Source organism: Pterocles gutturalis, unplaced genomic scaffold, assembly GCF_000699245.1.
Source record: "Pterocles gutturalis isolate BGI_N339 unplaced genomic scaffold, ASM69924v1 scaffold37829, whole genome shotgun sequence".
NCBI lineage: Eukaryota > Metazoa > Chordata > Aves > Pterocliformes > Pteroclidae > Pterocles > Pterocles gutturalis.
Window position 1 is genome coordinate 1 of NW_010131959.1, and position 21,444 is coordinate 21,444.

Consider the following 21,444-nt stretch of genomic DNA (forward strand, 5'->3'; position numbering starts at 1 on the left):
CCCAGTGCAAGAAAGACATGGATGTATTGAAGGAGGTCCAGAGAAAGGCCCTGATGATTACTAAGGTCTTGGAGTATCTAGGATGCAAGGAGAGGTTGAGAGCTGGGACCATTCAGCCTGGAGAAGGGAAGGCCTGAGGGGAATCTTACCAACGTGTAAAAATATCTGGGGTGGAGAAGGGAGTAAAGAAACAGACTCTTCTTATTGGTGCCAAGTAAAATGACAAAAGGCAACAAACTAAAGAATAGGAAATTCCATTTAAATATAAAAACATTAACTGCAAGGGTTATGGTATATTGGAACATATTGCTTAATGAGGTTGTAGAATGTCCATTCTTGACTATGCTCAGTTGGATGCTGAACAACCTGCAGTAGTGACTTTGCTTTGAGAAGGAGATTGGACTAAATGACCTCCAGAGATCCCTTTCACCTTCAACCATGCGATTCTGCGTTTTGGTGGCTGAACTCACTGTCAGTTCCTTGGTTGGTAAGATCCGTTGTAAAAAAAGGCAAAGTGAGGGGAAGTGAGGGTTTGCCCTTCACTCCTTTGGAAGCTGCTTTTAAGCTGAAGCTCTGATCCTAGACCCTGCCTATGGTACATTACAGCTGTATAGCAGCCATGTCTGCACTCTGTATCCTGTCTTCTTGATTCTGATCCTGATCAACGCTTGCTGACTTGAGCTCCTGGCTTGACCTCAGACTTGCTTTATTGTCAGAATTGCTGGGTTATCACCAGACTGAGGCTCATGCTGATCAATGTCTCTGGACCTGGTAATGATCCTGACTTCAGCCACTATACTCACTCTTCGTGGGTGAATGTTGGTGCTTCCTGCTTTACTATTTCCCTAGTCACTTAGCTCACCTTCCTTCATTCAGCAGCCTGCACTTACAGCTCCCTGACACTAGGAATGCGAGGAAACAGGAAATTCATAAAGAAACTACTGTGAAAACTCAAATGTTATGGATACTACCTCAAATGTACACGAGAAAGGGGAATTGCCATTTAAATCTAATAGAATAAGATAAAAATTGAAATTAAATTTTATAAACATATAAATAAATATATAAATAAATAAAAACACACCTTTGGTTTCATTGATAGGTGTTTCTGTTTGGAGTTTCTTTAGAACTTTCAGTGGTGATTTTGACAAGTTCTTCTGGACCTTGTATCAATTATGGAAGGAATTTTATGAAAAAAAAGGAATTATGAAAGGATTAGGAAAGAAACTAGGTCTTACAAGAAGAACAAGTCTGTCAATTCAAGCTGACACTTGTAGTCTGGTAAATCAAAACTTAGATTAAAATTGAGTAAAAAATTGAAAGAATATGCTTCCTTCCTTACATATTTCATTCTCATCTCCCTGTGGGAGCTAAACCCAAAATTAACAAAAACGTTTACCTCATTTTGTTCCCCAGAACTCTCTGCTTCCTGTGGAATCACATTGTGTTCAATTTGCACTTCATTTTTAAGAAAAGCTTGGATGGCCTCCTGAACCAGAGCACCAACAGATAGTACCTGAATATTGCAAACTAATACACAAAAAAATTAGATAACTTTACAGTTTGAGTTGAGCATACTTACAGAGAGACTATTACTGGCAATTAAATTAATGATAGGAAGACAGCATTATTACATGGAAAGCAATGCACCATTCCTATCATTTGGGCTTTTGATGTAAGTTGTTTCCACTGTCTCTTCTCTGTAACCACTGCACAGTGTGTATCACAATCACATAGCTATCTTGATAGTCTCTTCTATAACAAACATCCTCAGAGAAGTTTACCAAAAGCATTTTTAAATTCTCAATGCAGAAGTAACACTATATTAACACTATATTCAAGTTCAGGTGTTTTTAATCTTATTTTGGAAGATAATGAATGAATGACTTGCAACCAATTCCTCCAAAATACAGATGCATCTGAGGTTCAAGGATTACCAATGTAAGGATTTGGCCAAACAATTCTCATTGTAAGCATGGGATTTTAATGCAAATAATAATTTTTAAGAATTTTAGAAAAAAAAAATCTACCTTTTTCAATAAACTTTACACAGGTAGTTTTTCCACTAAAAAGTTTTCCCAAAATACATCCCTTGATACGAAACAGAGGAAATGCAGGTGGTGAAGATTTGGGTTTTGGAGGATAGGAAATCTCCATCAGTCTATGAAGCACATGGCCCAATATGTTATTATTAAGAGGAGGTTTGTTTTCATTGTTCTCTTCAGTTGGGCTCCATTCCCCTGTCATACTCTGTACAAATGATAAATTACCAAATAATTTGTCAATATGCTTTGTCTTTCATCTTTCTAGATATATGTATTTATACATAAACACAATACATACAATAACAAAATCTGAATAGTACTAAATAATAAAATATTTTTTTAGAATACACCCTTGTTAAAAGCTATAATTATGTAATAATCATTAAACATGTATTGATATTCAGTAATAATTAGTTGAGTGAGACAAGGACTCCTACAAACACTTTCATAGATTCCTAGAACCATTTTTTTTATTCCATTAACATGAAAAATCATTTCACCAATACCACAGAATAAATCCGTAGCAGATTTCTGGAACAGAAGCCCAGTATCCTAATATTCAGCATTCTAAAAACTGGGAAACATTGTCCAGTATCACACATAAATCTTTGAAAATTTTTACAGGTAAAGATTTCAAATAAATATATTTGCCTATCACACATTCAATAGACAGGAAAAAAAATAAAAGCCAACAATCCAAAACAAACAAACCACTGCATAATTCAAACAATTTTATGGGAAGGAAATACTGAGTAGAAACTTCCAGTTCATCTACTGTGAGATCAATATAAATTTATCAGTGGTACGAGTTACCAGCATACAGCTTAATGAGGTTTTGCTAGTTAAGATACTCCTACTGACAAACACACTGGGAAATAGATGAGAATGGAAGGATGTAGTAAAAAAAATTGAAGACATAATTGTTTTTGACACTCTAATATCTACTCTACCAGTATACACTAGGAAAGTCCTGATGTGCAGTTTATGCTATGAGAAACATTTTAGTATGGAAGATAATACTAGACCTATATTAATTATTATTTGGTTGCAGGTTACTAAACAGCTTTTTGGAAGATATGAGGACTAATAATATTCCCAATTAGATTCTAGCTTGTCACTTCATTATGGTACACAATAAAGGGTTGAGAGGCAAACTAAAATGTTTCAGCAAGAGAAGCTTCAACTAGGAAAAAAATGAACAAAAAAAAATGTTCACAATGAGAGTGGTTAAGCAAAGGAACAGGTTGCACAGAGGATCTGTGGAATCTCTGTCCTTGGAAATACTTGAAGGCTGACTAGCCAAGGTGCTGAGCAACCTTATCTGACTCAGAAGTTGGCCCTGGTTTGAGGAAGAGGTTGAACTAAATTACCTCCAGATGCCTTTCAACTTAAACTGCGGTACCGTTCTATAAATTAAATATTTAATCAACACCAACAGAAGCAACTAGTTTCATTCCAATTTCTACTGAAAGATACCGTTTCGAATGCATGTTCCTGGCAGAACATGCCATCTTTTTCTGAACTAACTATCATGAATGATATATTGCTACAGCACACATTTTACTAGCAAAACTTCATCACTGCTGACTTTGAACATATGTGCATTAGATAGAATAATACAATGTAACTTACCACTCTAAATGAAAGTATCACTTATTTTTAATCAGTAAAAACAAACAAAAATTCTTTTTGAGTTGTGCAATATCCCTCTGTAATATATCTCAGAAAACGTACTTCTTAGTATACAATTGAAAAGACATGCTTTAAAAAAAAAACAAATCCTTATCCTATCTGAACCACTCTTCCTTAAATATATATAGAGATGGATATGTTGTTTTAAATTCTATCGGACTTGTAAGAAAAATGAATTCCAAATGCAATGGGCTCCCCCTTCAAAGTACTCACCTTACAGAATTCTTGCCCCTTTAACCATAAGATTGCTAGACTGTACCTGCCTTGAGCTAAAGTAGCTTACCTGTCAGAAACAAGTTTTCAGGTATCCAGGTGAGAGTTATAGACCTACCGGTCAACACTCTAGATCAAAACCAGGAACTGATATTTTGAGCAGTGCCTACTGATATGCTTGTTTTGGATGATTCAATTAATTTATTAAGTGATCAGCCAGAACTGATGATGCGGTAGTTTCCAAATATTTTCAAGCTCAATCTAATGTGGAATGTGCAATGGACTGATAGCACTGTATTTTGTTCTGGTATTTTATCAAATATATTTGACACTTTTAGTCAGCATTCCTAATGTGAACTTAATATTCTTGAGATATGTCAAATTGCCTGTGCTGGGTTTTTTTTTTCTCCAGGGTTAAGAAAATCAGCATAAACTTTGCTAGAACGCTATGCCAATACAGTTTTATCTAGAAGCAATAATTTGAAGGTATTAGCTGTTCAATTTGTTTTTTAGAAGACATAAGTATGAATTGGTGCCTACAATTTCCCATCATATGATACAAGCTTTTGATGAATACTGATGCATAAAGGCATATGACTAACAACATCTGGAAAAAAATTAATTATGTGAATGTGTATTTGAAAAAAAACTGGTAGTGAAAAAGAGGCTTTAAACATGTCATTAAATGTTTGTGACCTTCATTTCCCTTACATGTAGGGAAGACTACTGTGACTTTTTCATATAAACAATATGACTGAAAGACTTCAGTTTTCATTAGTGGTCCCCAGTAACTGTTTCCTGCCTGTCTGTCCTGTATGTCCTCCTTGTTGGTCTTATATATATGCTTTTTTTCACCTAAGAAAGTGACCACGAAATTCATTATATGAGTTGCGGTAGTCTGAACAAGGACCTTATAAACAGATAAATCAGAAAAACATATAAGATTGAAACCAAAGTAAATTGAGCATGTAACACACAAACGTGTAACAAATGTTAATACTCATTGCAAAAGGTTTGTAAAATGGTTTGTAAAAATGTAACAATTCGTTTGGGATGTGAGTAAAAGTATGTATATATATATATATATAGTAGCTATAATTTTCCAACAAGAAAAACACAGGTTATTTGCAGTGACTTTGCCATATTATAGTTAAACAGATTATTTGAAAAGACTAAATACATAGTGGGATATGGGTTTTTTTCTAGAAAGAAAAGCATCATTAGTGTAATTTGTAAAAAGAATTACAATATATTTTAACAGGAAAACATTCATCCTTCATCTTTCACTTGTGAAATTACGTAATGTATTGTAAAGTCAAATAAAAATTTTTAGGCACCCTGAAAAATAGTTGCTTGCATTCTAACAGAAGGTTAACAGCATCAACGATTTTTCATAATTTTTGTAAACATTACCACCTTAAAATAAATGGATCCCTCAAACCAATAATTCTTTGTAGACAGCTTTCACTCAAAATTGCTGAAATTAAGACTATTGGGCTTTGTAACAGATACATTATTGAATTTTACTTGCTTTTGCTGGCTACCTTCTGTTGCATTTTCAAACGTGGTAGCATTAACCACACTTTCAAATTCCAATTAGCTAAAATTTAATTGTATTGCAATTTACATGTTGGTACTATGAATTCAAGAGAGAAATATAGTCAATGTTTTATATAACAATGAAATCATAACAGTGTTTTAAAATGGCACCAGCTCTCCAGTGCTACTAACATATAAACCAGCCACACATTTCACGTAGAACCTCACACAATGAAAATGCATGTCAAATTCTGATATCAGAAATTAGCAAAAGAAAATAATGATACATCACAACAAAATGATTAGAAAAATCAAGGTGTATTATCTTCCATTATCTTCTGATATACCTTGTATTCACCATAATCTTTTTCATCTAACAGATTCATTTTATTCAGCTCTACAAGTTGGTCTGGACTTGGTTCATTTGGCAAAGGTTGACTTGAAGCTTGTTCATATATCAGTTTTCCTTTGAAAAAAAATTCCTTCCAATCACACATCAGTTTTAATGGAATTTTGCTGCAGAAGAAAAAGAATGAGTTCCAAAACAAAAATTAATGGAGTTGAATATTTGAGAATAGTAAACCCAAATTTAGAAGAACCACAATCATTAAACAAGCATATGCTAAACTAGATACAGTTTACAATGCTTTCTATAATTATTAGAGCTTTTTGTAAGTGCTTGGTTACTTATATGACAGCAGTAGGCACTTGTAGGCTTCATTACTTTCACAAATGTGTCATAGCATAGCATTTGGCTGGCAAAACTGTGTAGTAATAGTTTTGCTATAGCTATTTTTCCCTGCTCCCAAATATTGTTCCCTAATGTGGGGTAGGGTCTCCTCTCACTAAAAATCTATACAATTTTTTCCTGGAAGCTAAAATTAATTCAGCGTCATATGACTAATTAAACTCTTCTTTTTTTTAGTTTAGAAGGGAAAAATATTCATATGAAAGAAGACAAACTGCACAGAGTAACAAGCTAACTGCAAACAGGATGCTGACATATATCACACTAGAATTCTATGGCTGCTAAAAATGCTTGAAACAAAGATTTATATTATTTCTTAAGACTACACCAATTTGGACTTTGGGGGTTTTTTTTAGTAATGATTGTGATAGTTGAGTGTTATAGCTTTAAATGACTCTGCATTTGCTGTTCAAAAATTACTGAATACACATCGTATGCATCTTGCAAAATGAAGTGCACAGAAACACAAACAAAACACACTGTTGTGCCACTAAATGCAGATACAACCTTGATATGCATATTTGGGAAAGATATTTCAGATATTTGTACACATTGTTGTGTGTCACTCAGTAGAAGCAAATGTGACACGAGCACTGGAACCAGGACTGTGTCAGGCAAGGAAATCATCAAATCATCACTAAACTGTGTCTATGCTGACTATTTTATCAAGTACCTACTGCACCTAAATTTATATAATTTCCATAAAACATAATCATATGTATTTCATATGGTCACAGCTTTACTACTTTAACACACAATTACACCAAAAGGCAATTAAGATTTTGGCACACTTTCTAATACTGGAAGTCTTACTCCATAGTCTAATCACTGAATACTAATGAAAGAACAGCAACAATGCCATACTCTGTGTTTTGGAAACACTCCTACAGCACAGGTACTTGGAGGTTGCTGCCTGTTTAGGACCTTCCTTGAAACCCTGTGAATTAGGGTACATAAGAAGAGGAAATCACAGCATATAAGAATTGGAAGACTGCACAGAGTTGCTACTTTCAGGAAAAGCCAGGCAGGTTGATAAATCTTACAAAATTCATCCTGTTTGTATTACACCAGGGAAGCATTCAGCTAGTGGAGTAACTTAGAAGTAAATACGCATCAATGATTTTTTAATTTTTAAACTAAGGAATTTGTTCAGAAAAAAAGGAAGTCAGTATTTCCACAACTGGTAGATCTACTAAGCCTTGGTCTCATAAAAATTCAAGCTAGCTGAGTTTTCAAGAAATTACGCTAAGGCTTGTATTCACGCTGTATTACACATCGGTGAATCCTCACACTAAAGTGATATCACCATTTTCCCAGGAAAACAAATTGAAAATGTCCTGTAAGATACCTAAGAATCTGCATAAGATGTTTCAGGTGCTTAAACGACTCCGAATAACAAAGCCTAGCAGCTACCATACTCACTTGTTTGTCAGTATACGGTATTCTCCTACTTTTGTTGACAAATCAATGATTTGGTTAATCACTTCCCAACATATAGAATAATGCTTTTTATAACGAGTCTGAGCTCTTTCAACAGCAATTTTCTCATGATGTTCTCTTTCTTTGTTAATTTGTTCTTCATAATCAATTTTTTCTTGTTTTGCCAGAGCCTAGAATTTTTTTTTAAAGAGTAAATTTGAGATTGCAAAGAAAATGAAACTGCAGAACTGTACAGTCCTGGAAACAAAATTTAACTTTCTCATTTAATTCAAGAAATGAAAACAGCTAGGTTTTCACCAGAGTTGGACAGCCAGCAACCAGATTAACACATACAAATATCTGAAATTGTTTTCTTTCTAACTGCCAACATATAATGAAATAAAGGAGAAATATATCAGCTCTTTCATGACAAAGAGATTAAGAATATATTCACTGCTTGTGGGGTAGGGAAACATGAAATGATGCTGTCTACTCTTCCTGAAGAACAACTATGCAGATGCATTGGCAAAGGCTTAGTTCCATTGAAACCCACAATGGAATACTCATCAACAGCTATTGCCTGGATTACACAGGACTCCAGCTATGTTGGAAGATTTGGAGCTCCTAATTGTCTTTAGCAGGATCAAAGTAAGATTGCTACCATCACATTATGGCCTACTATGGGTGTAGCACTTGGAGGTTTGCCATGGGATTATGAATTCTTTTAATCTATTAATCAAGTCCCAGCTCCCAGGTAGGAATTAGCACTCATGAGTGAAATTCTTCCAGCAGGTTTCAAAAACAGATATTAACAGATTACATCTAAAGGAAATCAAAAACATTGTTCTTGAAACAAGACTTTATGTCATTATCTTTTGTCATTTTGCCCCTCCAAGACTGTGCCTTTTAACCTCACCATACAGAGAAAAGCTAAGATCAGTTTGAAAGATGAAAATTAGACTTTAAGTTGCTCAGTTTTATCCCTTATTAACTTAGCTGTAACTTTGAACCTAGATAAAAGCAATATATTCGTCATTAAATCACCGTCCCTAGAAAAGTCCTAAATTCTAACAGTTGACGATACAAATTCCATTTTGCAACAGGAAGGTATTGTAACAGTCCTACAGAAAGTCAGGGAGGAAATAATCTTTTACCGCTTCCCTGTTAAGAGCTTCCTGGAACTCTTTCAGTTGTCTTTCTTCATATTGTTTTTCCCTGAAAATTCTGTTTTGCCTTAACATCTCTTTTTCATGTCGAACTTGCATGAGGTGAACAGCAATCCTCCGCTCCTGTTGAGATTGTCTTGTTAGTCTGTAAATAAGTTGTTCCTCCTGGTAAGCCTCCTAAAAGACAAAAACCAACAGTTTAAGTACAGCTTATAAACTATTTCATAGAAAACTCATTAGTGTCTCATATGAGAAATATGAAGGGAGTCATATAGCAGCATTTACCTGCTCATTTGATACATAAATCTGGAAAAACATATACATCTATTTATGAGTACAGTTTTTGTAACCTATACAAGAATTTTAGAACCATGGAAGTGAATTCTAAATATGTCTTAACTGTGATACTCAGTAAAAGTACATTTGTTCAGGTTAACTCAACTTTAACTTGGATATTTCCTGTGTACAAAGAAACTGCAGCATATTTCAAGTAATCACTTCTGAATGCAGAGATATATCCTTTCCTCAAATCATGAACTGGTCATAACTTTCCTTACTTATCCCTGCACTCCACCAGTCTCTACTTGCAACCATACTCTGCTGGATCCTTGATCAGTATTCTACAGGTTTGAATTTTTTCCTTCTTTCTTGGGACTTGGGTTAATTACCTCCTCCATTCAGTAGACTGGCAATATAGGGAAGCATTCAGAACAGAGGAAAATACAAGACTTCTAGGTAACAGTTGTAGTATTCTCACTGGAACACAAATAGAATCCTCTGTTCAGTACTAGAAGAAAATCATTTTGAACCATTGCCTGAAGCATGTTCAGTGTGCACAGACACTTTAAAGGCTGTGGACTGTTATTTGTCAAAGAACTTGACAAAACATAATAGCACCTTCTCCCTACTACACTTCTGTATACTGTTTTCGTATCTAAATTAATGCTTAACCTAACTTAAAGTTTTGCCTCACTACTCTCACAGTCCAGAACTACATCTGAGTTCTAAGCGAAAGCATCAGCTTGCCTTTCAAGCCCCATTGCGAAATATCACTCCTACAGCAGAATCTTAGAGGAAATTTCTGATTCCCTGGACATTTGTTTCAGATGTAGCAAATCTGCTATGAAATGTAAGTTCAAATTTAAGGACCTAAATTGGGAACTGATCTGAAGAGTTCAAATTAATTCTCATAAGAACAGACAAACAGGTAAAGCCAGCTAGTAGTAGCATGAAAAACAAACCAAATTAAGTATTGCCTATATTTTCTTTTAATCTGGTTTATTTTCCATCAGCTGTCTGTGACCGAGAGAGGGCAGAACACATCACACAAATTCAACTATAAATGAAAAAGCAAACTTTATTACATACTATCATACTATGGTGAAAGAAAGAACTCTAAGAAGTCTAGATCTGTGCTACAAAAGCGAACAAGACATCTGTAATCGACTTCTAACACAAAGCTGCAAAGCACGGCTATTTTAACTGCAATAATAAGAACAACTTTCTAATAAATTCAAATCTTTAATGTTGATGTTAGGGAGAAGCCAATACTTTTCAAACAAAACTCCTTCTGTATTTTTAAGTTCCTTTGCCTTTACAACTGCTTAGAATAAAATAAATTCAAGTTAAACACTGATTACTTGTAAAGACTAAGCTGATATAAAAATTTCTCAACATTTTGCTTATTTTAGCCAAAATGTGAGCTTTGCACTGCCCTTGCCTAGCACTGAATCTCATGACACTGCATGATAGTCCTAATAGCAAAGATGCAATCATCTCTGGCTTTAATCCTAGAGTGCTTCACCTGCACTCAGTATTGTCTTCCTTACGAAGTTTATCACAAAATGAGGATCTAAGCTGGAATGCGTTTTGTATGATAATTTTAGCATAATTTTTGTACGCTATTTTTCTACACACAGAATTATTATAATGCATGCAACTGAAATTGAAAACAATGCCATAGTAACAATTTTATATGCACATCTTCATATTCACGCTGTGCCTCATTCAACACAGTTCAGGTGACAAAATTTTCCAGTAGCACTGCCTACTGAAGAGTTAATCTGTCCATTTGTCTCTTACATTAATGAAATCAAGGTAATAAAAGGAGACATGATGCCCTTTGCTGGACTCAGTATTTCGTTAAGATTTCAAACAACAGTAGAGGATGCACAGACTTTGCTTCCTGTTACAAGTAGGTAACCACGGTTTTCTTTAGTTGCAACTGCTTATACCCAACCCTGGATTAGTCCAGCAAGAAGTACTTGACTGGAGGAAAATGGATCTTTAAATCTTAATTCACAGAGGACTGAAGGAGCCACCCTAACAGAGTGGTAATTTGTCATACTCAAAACATCAACTGCATGGTGCTAATAGTTGGCCCAGTGAAAAGTCAAAGCACCTCATCTAAGTGAATGTGCCCTTTATAAAAGAAAAAGGAAGATACTCCTTTAGAACAGGCTTGAGAGGTGGGCCAATGCAAACCTCATGAAGTTCAGCAAGGCCAAGTGCAAGGTCCTGCACATAGGCCAGAACAATCTCAAGCACAAATACAGGCTGGGAGGAGAATGGATAGAGAGCAGCCCTGAAGAAAAGGACGTGGGGATGTTGGTGGATGAGAAGCTCAACATGAGCCGGCAGTGTGCAGTTGCAGCCCAGAAAGCCAACCGTGTCCTGGGCTGCATCAAAAGAAGCATTAGCAGCAGGTCAAAGGAGGTGATTCTCCCCCTCCACTCTGCTCTCCTGAGACCCCACCTGGAGTACTGCGTCCAGCTCTGGAGCCCCCAATATAAAAAAGACCTGGACTTGTTGGAGCGAGTCCAGAGGAGGGCTATGAAGATGGTCAGGGGACTGCAGTGAAGCATTGGTAACTATCTTTCATACAAATAAGAATGTACAAAGTACTACAACCTAAGGTTGAAAAGTTCAGAAACTTCTGGGCATACTAGAACAGAATAAAAATGTTAGTGTAACTTTTTAACCTAACATTTTACATCAACTTCTTCAGAGAGAACTGTGAAGTGTCCAAAGAAAGAATAAATACCGTAATCTTAGTAATCGTTTGAAAAATTACTACTGAGAAAACAGAACACACACTTTTTTTCAGTTTACCCAGTTGAGACAACAGTGGCATTCAGTGTCCAGGCATTAGTTTGTTTCTGTTTCATGTTGCTCATACATAATTACTATTATCACATTTTTCTATTTTGCTGTTTCCCTACTTAAATACAAAGGAAACAATTCTGTCCTATTGTGTAGTCATAAGTGTTATGACCAATACTTACCATTTAGCATACAAAAATCTATCTGGTTGACAATCAATAATCTAGTAACAATTAATTTCCCATCCCATTTTAGTCTACTCAATTTATTGCTGACAGTAAAACCTTCCTGATAACTTTTTAAATTCAGAGAGATAAAATCTGAACAGAGCATTTTAAAACAATCAGTACTCAGCACAGATGCTTTGTTGAGATGGTGGAGATCAAAGATTCATTTGGGATGAAGCCATGTTACTGTCAAACACTTTCAACTCCTGCCTATGAAAATCTGACTGGCATCAGCCTGTGCTCCAGATAGAATGTCATGTAATTTTAAAGTATTATTTCTCCCAGGCTCCAACTTGTACTCCCTGTAGTGTGCCAAAACTGAAAAATTGGAACAAGATTCTTTGAGTAGAGGTTTATATGGACATAAAGCCTATTAAAGCACTGTAAAGGGACGAAATTATTTTGATTCAAAATGATCCCATGCTCTGTGTTCAAGTTTTATGCAGTACAGATAAAAATCTGACTCTACTGTCTACAAGAGAGCTACAATTTCAGCCTGAAAATCCTTTCTGGTTCAATGTCTAATGGAGTAAGAAAGTAATTTTCAACTACTTTGCATATCGTTATTCTAATTTTAAAAAAAAAATCTTAATTTGCTTCCCACTTCTCTAAGTCAAGCAACATCTAATTTCTGAAATCGCACAGAGTTCCAGCCACTCACCTTTTCCCCTGCTAATTTAGAACCAAACTAGCACTAATTATATTCTCTTATTTGGTCAGACTACCGTTCCAGTCAACCGCTCACTTCTCTTTCCTTCTAATTCCTGTAGTCTATGACCTCTATTTTTCCTATGTCAATGCTGATTTTCTTCCTGGGAAGTTAGGAACACTATTGGTACTTTTGCCTTGCTCTGGAGCCTCACTGGACCCAGTCTGATATTACAGCAATTCCTCCATCTTCAAACTGGCAAGTCTCCTACTACAACTGCAGGTGGACCAGCTGCCTGACCTCCTCAACAGCACTGGCCAGCTTTGCTTGCTTACAGCTGCTGTATTCACCAAACACCCCAGTGATTGCTGCTGGCAATGATTGCTGCAGCTGCAGCTGATATCCATGGCTATTGGAAGGACTAATACAGTCTGCTGGGGTTATGTTGGGGCTGCAACAGCTGATAGCAAGTAAAGAGCAAGCTTTAGTACTACAGCGATTTCAGGCAACAGAGTTCCAAAACTTCTTCATGGACTAAGCATATCACACAGAAACCCTTTGAGTGAGAGCTCAGACAGAGGATATGGGAATAGATGGACTCTTGGTCTAAGCCACCACAGGTATTCTTCATATTTCATAGAATATATGTCTGGGATAGATATTGAGAAGTCATCTAATTTCTAGATGCCTACCCCAATACATTAATTTTTTTCTTAACTCCAAAAACACATCCAGACACTACTTGCTTAAAAAAATATATATGTATACATGTCATACCTTTCCTTCTCAGAGATGACACACATCTTTAGTGCTATTATTGTACAACAGCAGAGGAGACAGGCTCAGCTACACTAGGTTCAATACATACGATCTAAGCTAAGGACTCACAGTGCAATACTAAGATAAAAGATAACTAGAAAACACATAAACCCAGTAAGTTGCAAGGTTCTGTTTGATGTAATCACTACTAAAGCCAAGATCTGTGAAGTCAGTAATCTGATAGTTGTTTTTTGAATGAGTGTCTGAGGAGGAATCTGAAAAGCCTTGTGCATTACAGGACAGGATTCAAATGGAATAAGCTGCAACATCCATTTTTGGACACAACACAGACACTCTCCTGAGATCCATCTTCTGTTCCATCACACATCAAAAATCAAAGCTCTGATCTGCAAAATAAGTGTTTTGATTCTTCATATCACCCAGCACAACCATTTCAGAATTTATACAGTCCAGATATAAAATTTTGCATGACACATTTGTAAATATAGGTTTTCAATCAAGCAGTGCTCTGTTTGTTGTTTCTTAGCACCTTCTTCAGAAGCAGTACACATTTTGATCGTTTAAAGTTCAGCTTGGGTGGTGTGGGGCAGGAAATAGAACCATTGAATCATAGAATGGTTAGGGTTGGAAGGGACGTTAAAGATCATCCAGTTCCAAACCCCCCGACATGGGCAGGGATCCCTGGCCCATCCTGGCCTTGAACACCTACCTCCAGGGATGTGGCAGCCACAACTCCTTTGGGCAACCTCTTCCAGTGTCTCACCACGCTCACAGTAAAATATTTCTTCCTAATATCTAATCTAAATCTACCCTCTTTCAGCTTACAGCCACTACCCCTTGTCCTGTCCCTATACTCCCTGATAAAAATTGCCCCTCCTGGAGGCCCCCTTTAAGTACTGGAAGGCTGCTATATGGTCTCCCCAGCACCTTCTCTTCTCCAGGCTAAACAACCCCAACTCTCTCAGACTGTCCTTGTAGACGAGGTGCTCCAGACTCCTGAACATCTTCGTGGCCCTCCTCTGGAATCTCTCCAACAGGTCCATGTCTTTCCTGTGCTGAGGACTCCAGAGCTCGAGGCAGTACTCCAGGTGGGGTCTCAGGAGAGCAGGGCAGAGGGGGAGAATCACCTCCCTCAACCTGCTAGCCACACTTCTCTTGCAGGCCAGGATATGGTTGGCTTTCTGGGCTGCAAGCGCACACTGCCAGCTCATGTTGAGCTTCTTGTCAACCAACACCCCTACGTCCTTCTCTTCAGGGCTGCTCTCAATCCATTCTCCTTCCAGCCTGTATTTGTGTTTGGGATTGCCCCAATCCACATAGAAAGTAGGTCTTCAACTGATTTTTAATAATCTTAGCTCTGCTGCCTTCATATGATCTTTCATGATTTATAAGGATGAACTATGACATAAAGGTGGCAAAAAAGAATGGACAACTGTCCATATTTTTCAAGGAAAGACAATGGTTGGCATAAACATTATTTTCAGAGATAAGTGTATATCCTTTCCTTTATCCCATCCAAATTTTATTCAACCCTCCAAAAATACTGTTCTTTATGCTTGTAAGCAAATATTTAGACTACTAGTTGTGCATGGGTTATATACTTCAGCATACATTTTCTCACCTCTTGTGCTTCATGTGCTATTAACTGTTCCATTAGCATTTTTCGTCGTCTCTTTTCTCGTTGTTCTCTAGCAGATGAATCTTCCTCCAAACGTTTTTGAATTTTTCTTATATATTCATCATCTGAATAAACATTTAACAGTGCAGTTTCTGTCTGTGATGTAGTTTCTAGGGTTGTTGCTTGCAGCTTCTGTGTTTGCAATGATTCTTGTATATCACTGATTGAAAAGATTAAACAGAAAAAGATATTGACTTTACAGGAATTATAGTTCTTACAGGTGTTTTTGCACAGATCCCTGTGTAGTTATGTGCAATTCTGACAAATGCACAACAGATTATTCTGGGGCCAGCAGTCTTTATCGGCACTGTGGCTACTTCTTGATGTTCTTGTGCCCCACAATCATCACTAAGTCCAGAGGAGGGCTTCAGCCCTGACTTGAGCCAACTGTCAATTAGTTCAGTTGCTACAGCAAAGCAAAATTCTTCAAAAACAGGAAATTAGGATAGCTCACAGAATACCAAAGAAAGATGTCTTACTCTTCAAGATATACATACATTCTGAGTGCATTTTTCAGAATTATTAATCACAGGTTGTTTGCACACAGAAGTATCCACAGCAGTACACATGCATGCCACCTCTTCTGACTATCATATATATATCACTAAAGGGGACAGAATGGCTATTACTTAAAATTATTCACAAATAAATCAACATACAGGTAACATAACTCTAAGGAAAAGGTTGCTTTTCTCAATTTTCTTCGAAAAATTTTGCTGTGTGTGTACATACACAACCATTCTCTATTCTCTGCAAGGCCAACTGACCTTACAGAGTCAATGAGTAAAATGAACAGAGAAGAAGAGAGGCACTTTGTGTCCTTTGTTGCTGCATATACGGCAAAAAGGAGGGAACAAAGCTTGAGCCATCCCTACTACAACTATAGGTAAGGCAAAAACACTGTGGTGGAGCTGGAATACTTGCAGTGCTAGTGGGACCATCACTCAAAGGAAAATCACAGTTTAAGCTAAACAAGCCATTATATTTTCTTCAAGTAGCAGTCTACATAGTCAGTAGGCACCTGAGGTAGGATCCTGTCTAAGCTTAACAATCAAATAACCAAATGTTACCTGTCAGTGACTCGGCTGTGTACTGCAGAGGCATTTCCCGCCATAGACTTCTCAAACTTTTTGATCTCCTTGTATGTGTTCTGAAGGAATAACACAAAATCGAATGTTTCTTTTCTCTTCACAATGCATCATAAGGAATGTTCAACAGAGTAAGAATTAGGGAATTATTTTTATGATGTTAGTACCACAGAAATATTTACACCGAAAATATATTAAGCATCAGCTTGATCAAGAAAAAGGTAAGACTATTTTCTTCTACCTTTCATTTCTTTCCCTCTCTCCTTTTCTTAGCTGTACCTGGGTCCACCAGACAGAAAATCCTAAATTTTTGCAGCTATTCATTCTGCAGGATAATTCTGATTTTACACAGGACTCTAGCATCCCACCATTCAGGGATTTGAAACAAGATATTCTGGGCTATGATCTGCTTTAGATTTAATGGCTTGAATTCATCCCCTTATAGTTACTCAGGCAACTACGTTCCTACACTCTACTTTTAAATGTATCTGTCTCAGTTGTGCAGTTGGAAAAACTGGTAACATTTGGACTCTTGATGACAATACAATCCATGAACTGTAAGATTACAATCCAAGTACTCTTCAGCACTAGGTAGTGCAGATTTATTTTTTTTGACTGCAGCATTGCTATCATCTCTTGATTTGATCTGAGACTATTGCCAATTTCAACTATTAATAATATTTTTGATAGAGCAGACAGTTTTTCTAATGTGTTACAGAAGAGTTCATACATTATGGTGCAAAACATCACGCACAAAGGAGAAGGAAACACTAATGCTATTATTTCACATACTCTACTCAGCAGACTAGAAGGTAAAATGCTGTCAGCAATTAAATTAGTACTTGCGTATGGTATTTATTTAATAAGAACTTTCTTACATCGAAACTTTTTTTTCCTAAGTAAGAAATGCAGAATCAAAATAATATTTAGCCCAATTTTCACTGTTTGAGTCTGCAATATCACTTTAACAAGTACATCAGTAACTTTTGGACAGTACAAGTACAGCATTTGTAAGTGTAAACACTCCCAGAACATCACGTGTTTTGCAAGTTCAGATAATTAACATCAAAAGAATACAGGTGATAGTTACCTCTGCTTCTCTTTTCTTCTTTAAGAAAGATTTGGCTTCAATAGCTTTTATACTGCTGTTTGGTGGCTTTGGAACCTGTATAATGGCTGCATGAATCCTGGCCATTATTTCATTTTGTCTCCTTCTTCCCATGCGGTGCTGAATAGTCAACATCATGTGTTCAGATATTTAAGTTGAAACAAAATACATCATGTGGCTCTAATACACTGCCTATATATCTATGAAGTAAATGTAATTAAATCATAAGGAAAAAAAAAACTTCTAGGAAGAAAGTAGAAAAGCGTATCAGGCTCCAGGCTTGAGCAAATGATTTTTTTTTTTTTAAAGTAGATCAGTAAAATGTCATGAAAGTAAAAATTCTTTATATTTTGTCCACAGTTAAACCTTGCATTAAGAATATTCTCAGCCATTGTACTCATAAATTACCATTTTTATATCAAGAAACAGATGTTGTAAAATTAATTTGAAATTAAATTATCATTCTACACTCCGAATAATTCTACAGCTTAGCAACATGCTAGTATACGTTCTCAATATTTGAAGATTAAGATATATTTTATACCATTGTCAGAAGACACTACATCTATATATGCTATGTCCACATTAACAAATAGTGTGGTGTGATACAAGAACATCTGTAAAGAAAAACAGTTTGTGTTCAGTGTCCAATAGATATTTAAGGGCTTGTATTAAATTCTAGCTCTTGTATGGTACCAGTTTCATGTCAGAATTCAGCAGAGAATTTGAGAATACCATTTCCTGGTACAGAAACTGAGAATAGCATTAGGTAATATTACTGCTGAACAATGAGTCTCAGATGATCAAGAAATAACAAACACTTAAATTACACTAGTTAAAGTGCACTACAGACACATGCAGTTAAAGGTGGAATTGAGTGGTAATTTTTTTTTTTTTACAAAGACTCAACGAAAGTTAAAAAATAAATAGGTAATATGTCAAATTCAATACTAAAAATTTCTATTAAAATCATATTGTGAAAATAGGTGAAGAGATTTTTTTTTTCATTCTTTTTCATGCAATGGCAATGGAACAGCTAAATAACCCCAGCAAGACTCTCTTCCTTTAAGTACCCATAAAAAAAAGCATCTCGAACTAGTCAATTTTCACTGTGGCTCAACACCCCTTGGATAGGTGGCCAGTTCCTCTATATAAACTGTGGGCTGTACTTTGGATGAGTGTTCCCATATCTTAAGAAATTAGTTCCTCTTTTTTACTTTATCAGAACAGCTGCAAAGAGACACAAGATGTTCTGAGGCTATGCCCACTGTAGGTTCACTTCCCTGTGTCTTTTTCCTGCTTTTGAACAATGTTTCATCTTTTCTTCACAAATGAAGAACATCACAAACCTCTTTTACAAGGACACCTTAAACACACACAGTTGTGAAATTTACACTGTCTTCAAATCAATAAATATTTTCCATGCATGACAATATGCAGATACTCTTAATTTAACACTAAGTGATTTTTAAATATTCATACGTTAAGGGTATTGTAACAGTATATTGGCTTTATATCTACATATTAATGATTGCCATGCATACTCCTTTTCTTTGTTTTTATATAAACATGACTATATAGCATAGAAATAACAAGCATTCACACTGGCTTTAACTAAGTCATTACATACATGACCTTAACAAAAATACTTCTTCAGAAGTCAATAAGAAGTAAGTAGCCACCTTTTCAATGTCTTGAGCTCTTTGTTCCTCTTGGAGCTTCTGAACCTTCTGTTGTTCTGCAATATGTATATGAGCCACTTTATCTTCTATTGCCTTAGATTTTGTTTCAAAGTGTTCTGAAATCTGCTGTAGTTGCAAATCAGCCTGACGTGGCATTAAAGTTTTCAAACGCTAAAATTAAACATCAAGCAATGAAGAGAGAGAAACAGTAGAAAACATGTTTAAATACGACTGTTTTGCAATAGCCATTTCAAACTCTGTTTTCCTGTGTTAATGTATACAGAACAACATCTAAATATGGTGGAATATTTTTCATAAAAATGGGACTAGCGCCATGGAAAAGAACATGCAGACTTGAAAAATGCCGAACTTAGCCTCCTTTTCTCAAACTAGACAAGGGGGCAACGTCATTGCTCTCTACCACTTCATGAGGAGGGGAAGTGGAAAGGAAGGTGCTGATCTCTTCTCTCTGGTATCCAGTGACAGAACATGTGGGAATGGCTCAAAGTTGTGTCAGGGAAGGTTCAAACTTAACATTAGGAAACATTTCTCTACCAAGAAGGTGGTCAAATGCTGGAACAGTCATCCTAGAGATGTGGTCAATGCCCAAGCCTATCAATTTTCAACAAGAGTTTGGACAGTGCCCTTAATAATGCGCCTCAATTTTTGTTCAACCTTGAATTTGTCAGGCAGTTGGACTAGATGAACACCGTAGGTACCTTTCAACTGAACTATTTTATTGAAATTGAAATACAGGAAATTCAATTTAAACATAAGAAAAAAAATACTGAAAGGATGATAAACAACTTGCCCAGACATGCTGTGAAGTCTCCGTCTTTGGAGATATTCAAAACCCAGCGGAACAAGGTCCTGAGCAACCTGCCCTAGTCGACTTTGCTAAGAGCAGCGAGATGGATTAAGTGACCTCCAGAGGCCTCTTCCAACCTCAACTATTCTACAATTCAAATGTCATTCTGAACCCGTCTATGGATAGGAGCTGCTCTCAGCTGCTTTATCATTTTAAAGCTGCCCACAGATAGGCAAAGGGATGTTTCCACTCTTTAGTACTCTCCTTGCACAAGCTGGTAAACTTTCTGCTTGTAGACTATTTTTCAGGAAGCATGCCAGAAAAAATGTGAAATTTCATTCAGTTGAATTTGATTCACAATTTATAGCTCTTTAAAGATTGTTCATCCTGATAACAAATTATGGTCTGCACATGCTGAACATTACTGTTGAAGACAAGAAGATCCTTAACAGAATTTACTGCATTGATACTGACTTCCTCTTAGTCTCCTTTTATACTCTCTCCCTCCTCTTACAGTCTCTTTCCTCTTTGTTTTTTCCCTCTTCATATTACTCAGCATATGGTTATTGCAAGCTGGAGTGTAGTATAAATATATGGAGAGACTTGTAACAAAAGGAATCAATCCACTGTGGCACAAAGCTCAACACAGTTATGAGTAAGTTTCCTGGAGGGGAAATTAGTCTAAGCTGATAACTAGACCGCAATGCAGTCATCAATCTGTACCGAACAAATGAGTAAGATGGTAGCTGCTGAACAGCTACTAGCCTTTGTTTCTATAAGTATTTTAAGTCTGGAGAAAGTTTAAAAACAGAGGAGGTAACACAGAATGAGCCAAAACAAAGGAACACAAAACACAGATGATGATTATCATAATGAGTCACGGATAATCCCATTGTCTACGTATAAGACGTAGCACATAGAAGTACTGAATTTTGAGTAGGAGACTTAAAAAGTGGGGAGGGGAAGCATGCAACAAGCTTGAGATGTACATTTAAGTATGCTACTTTTTCCTATGTGCTTATACAAAATAGGCATAGTTATTTACCTCTCGATACAAAACACTTTCAATAGACTTAAGCTTTGCAGTTGCTGAAGGTCTCATTGCTTCCATGGCTACTCCAGTGAGCTTTGTCTTTCGCTTTTTTTCTAAAGCAATAAACAATTCATACAAAAGCTTTGTTGCAGCCCCATGCTGTCCTGTCATTATGTCTTGGGCCACATTCTCATTAAACTGTACACCAAGGAGGCGAAGCGTGGACTCCAGGCGAGAAAAATTGTTAAGTTTTGCATTTGCAACGCTATATGATTAAAAACAACAACAACAAAATCAGAACATAAACTTCTTTTCAATTCCAACTTTCTGCAATAAGCACTATTATGACAATTATCTCACGTCAAGATAGGAGGGGAAAAAAACACACAGGACTTCCTTAAAGTAATGTGATACACACTTTGGCTTAGGGTTCATACTGCAGTACATGTAACTGGATTGGTCTACTA

The 21,444-nt window shown here is 36.3% G+C and overlaps 1 protein-coding gene across 1 annotated transcript; it reads right to left on the reverse strand.

The window, feature by feature from the left end:
* Window positions 1-1,399: 1,399 nt before the first annotated feature.
* SPEF2 (sperm flagellar 2) lies at window positions 1,400-21,242 on the reverse strand (the record flags this gene model as incomplete). Its single annotated transcript, XM_010080766.1, has 9 exons — window positions 1,400-1,516; window positions 5,837-6,005; window positions 7,660-7,847; window positions 8,811-8,999; window positions 15,202-15,418; window positions 16,377-16,408; window positions 17,437-17,574; window positions 19,137-19,307; window positions 20,990-21,242. Coding segments are annotated over 9 exons (1,474 nt in total), but the record flags the coding sequence as incomplete, so codon positions are not given.
* Between the last annotated feature and the right edge of the window lie 202 nt (window positions 21,243-21,444).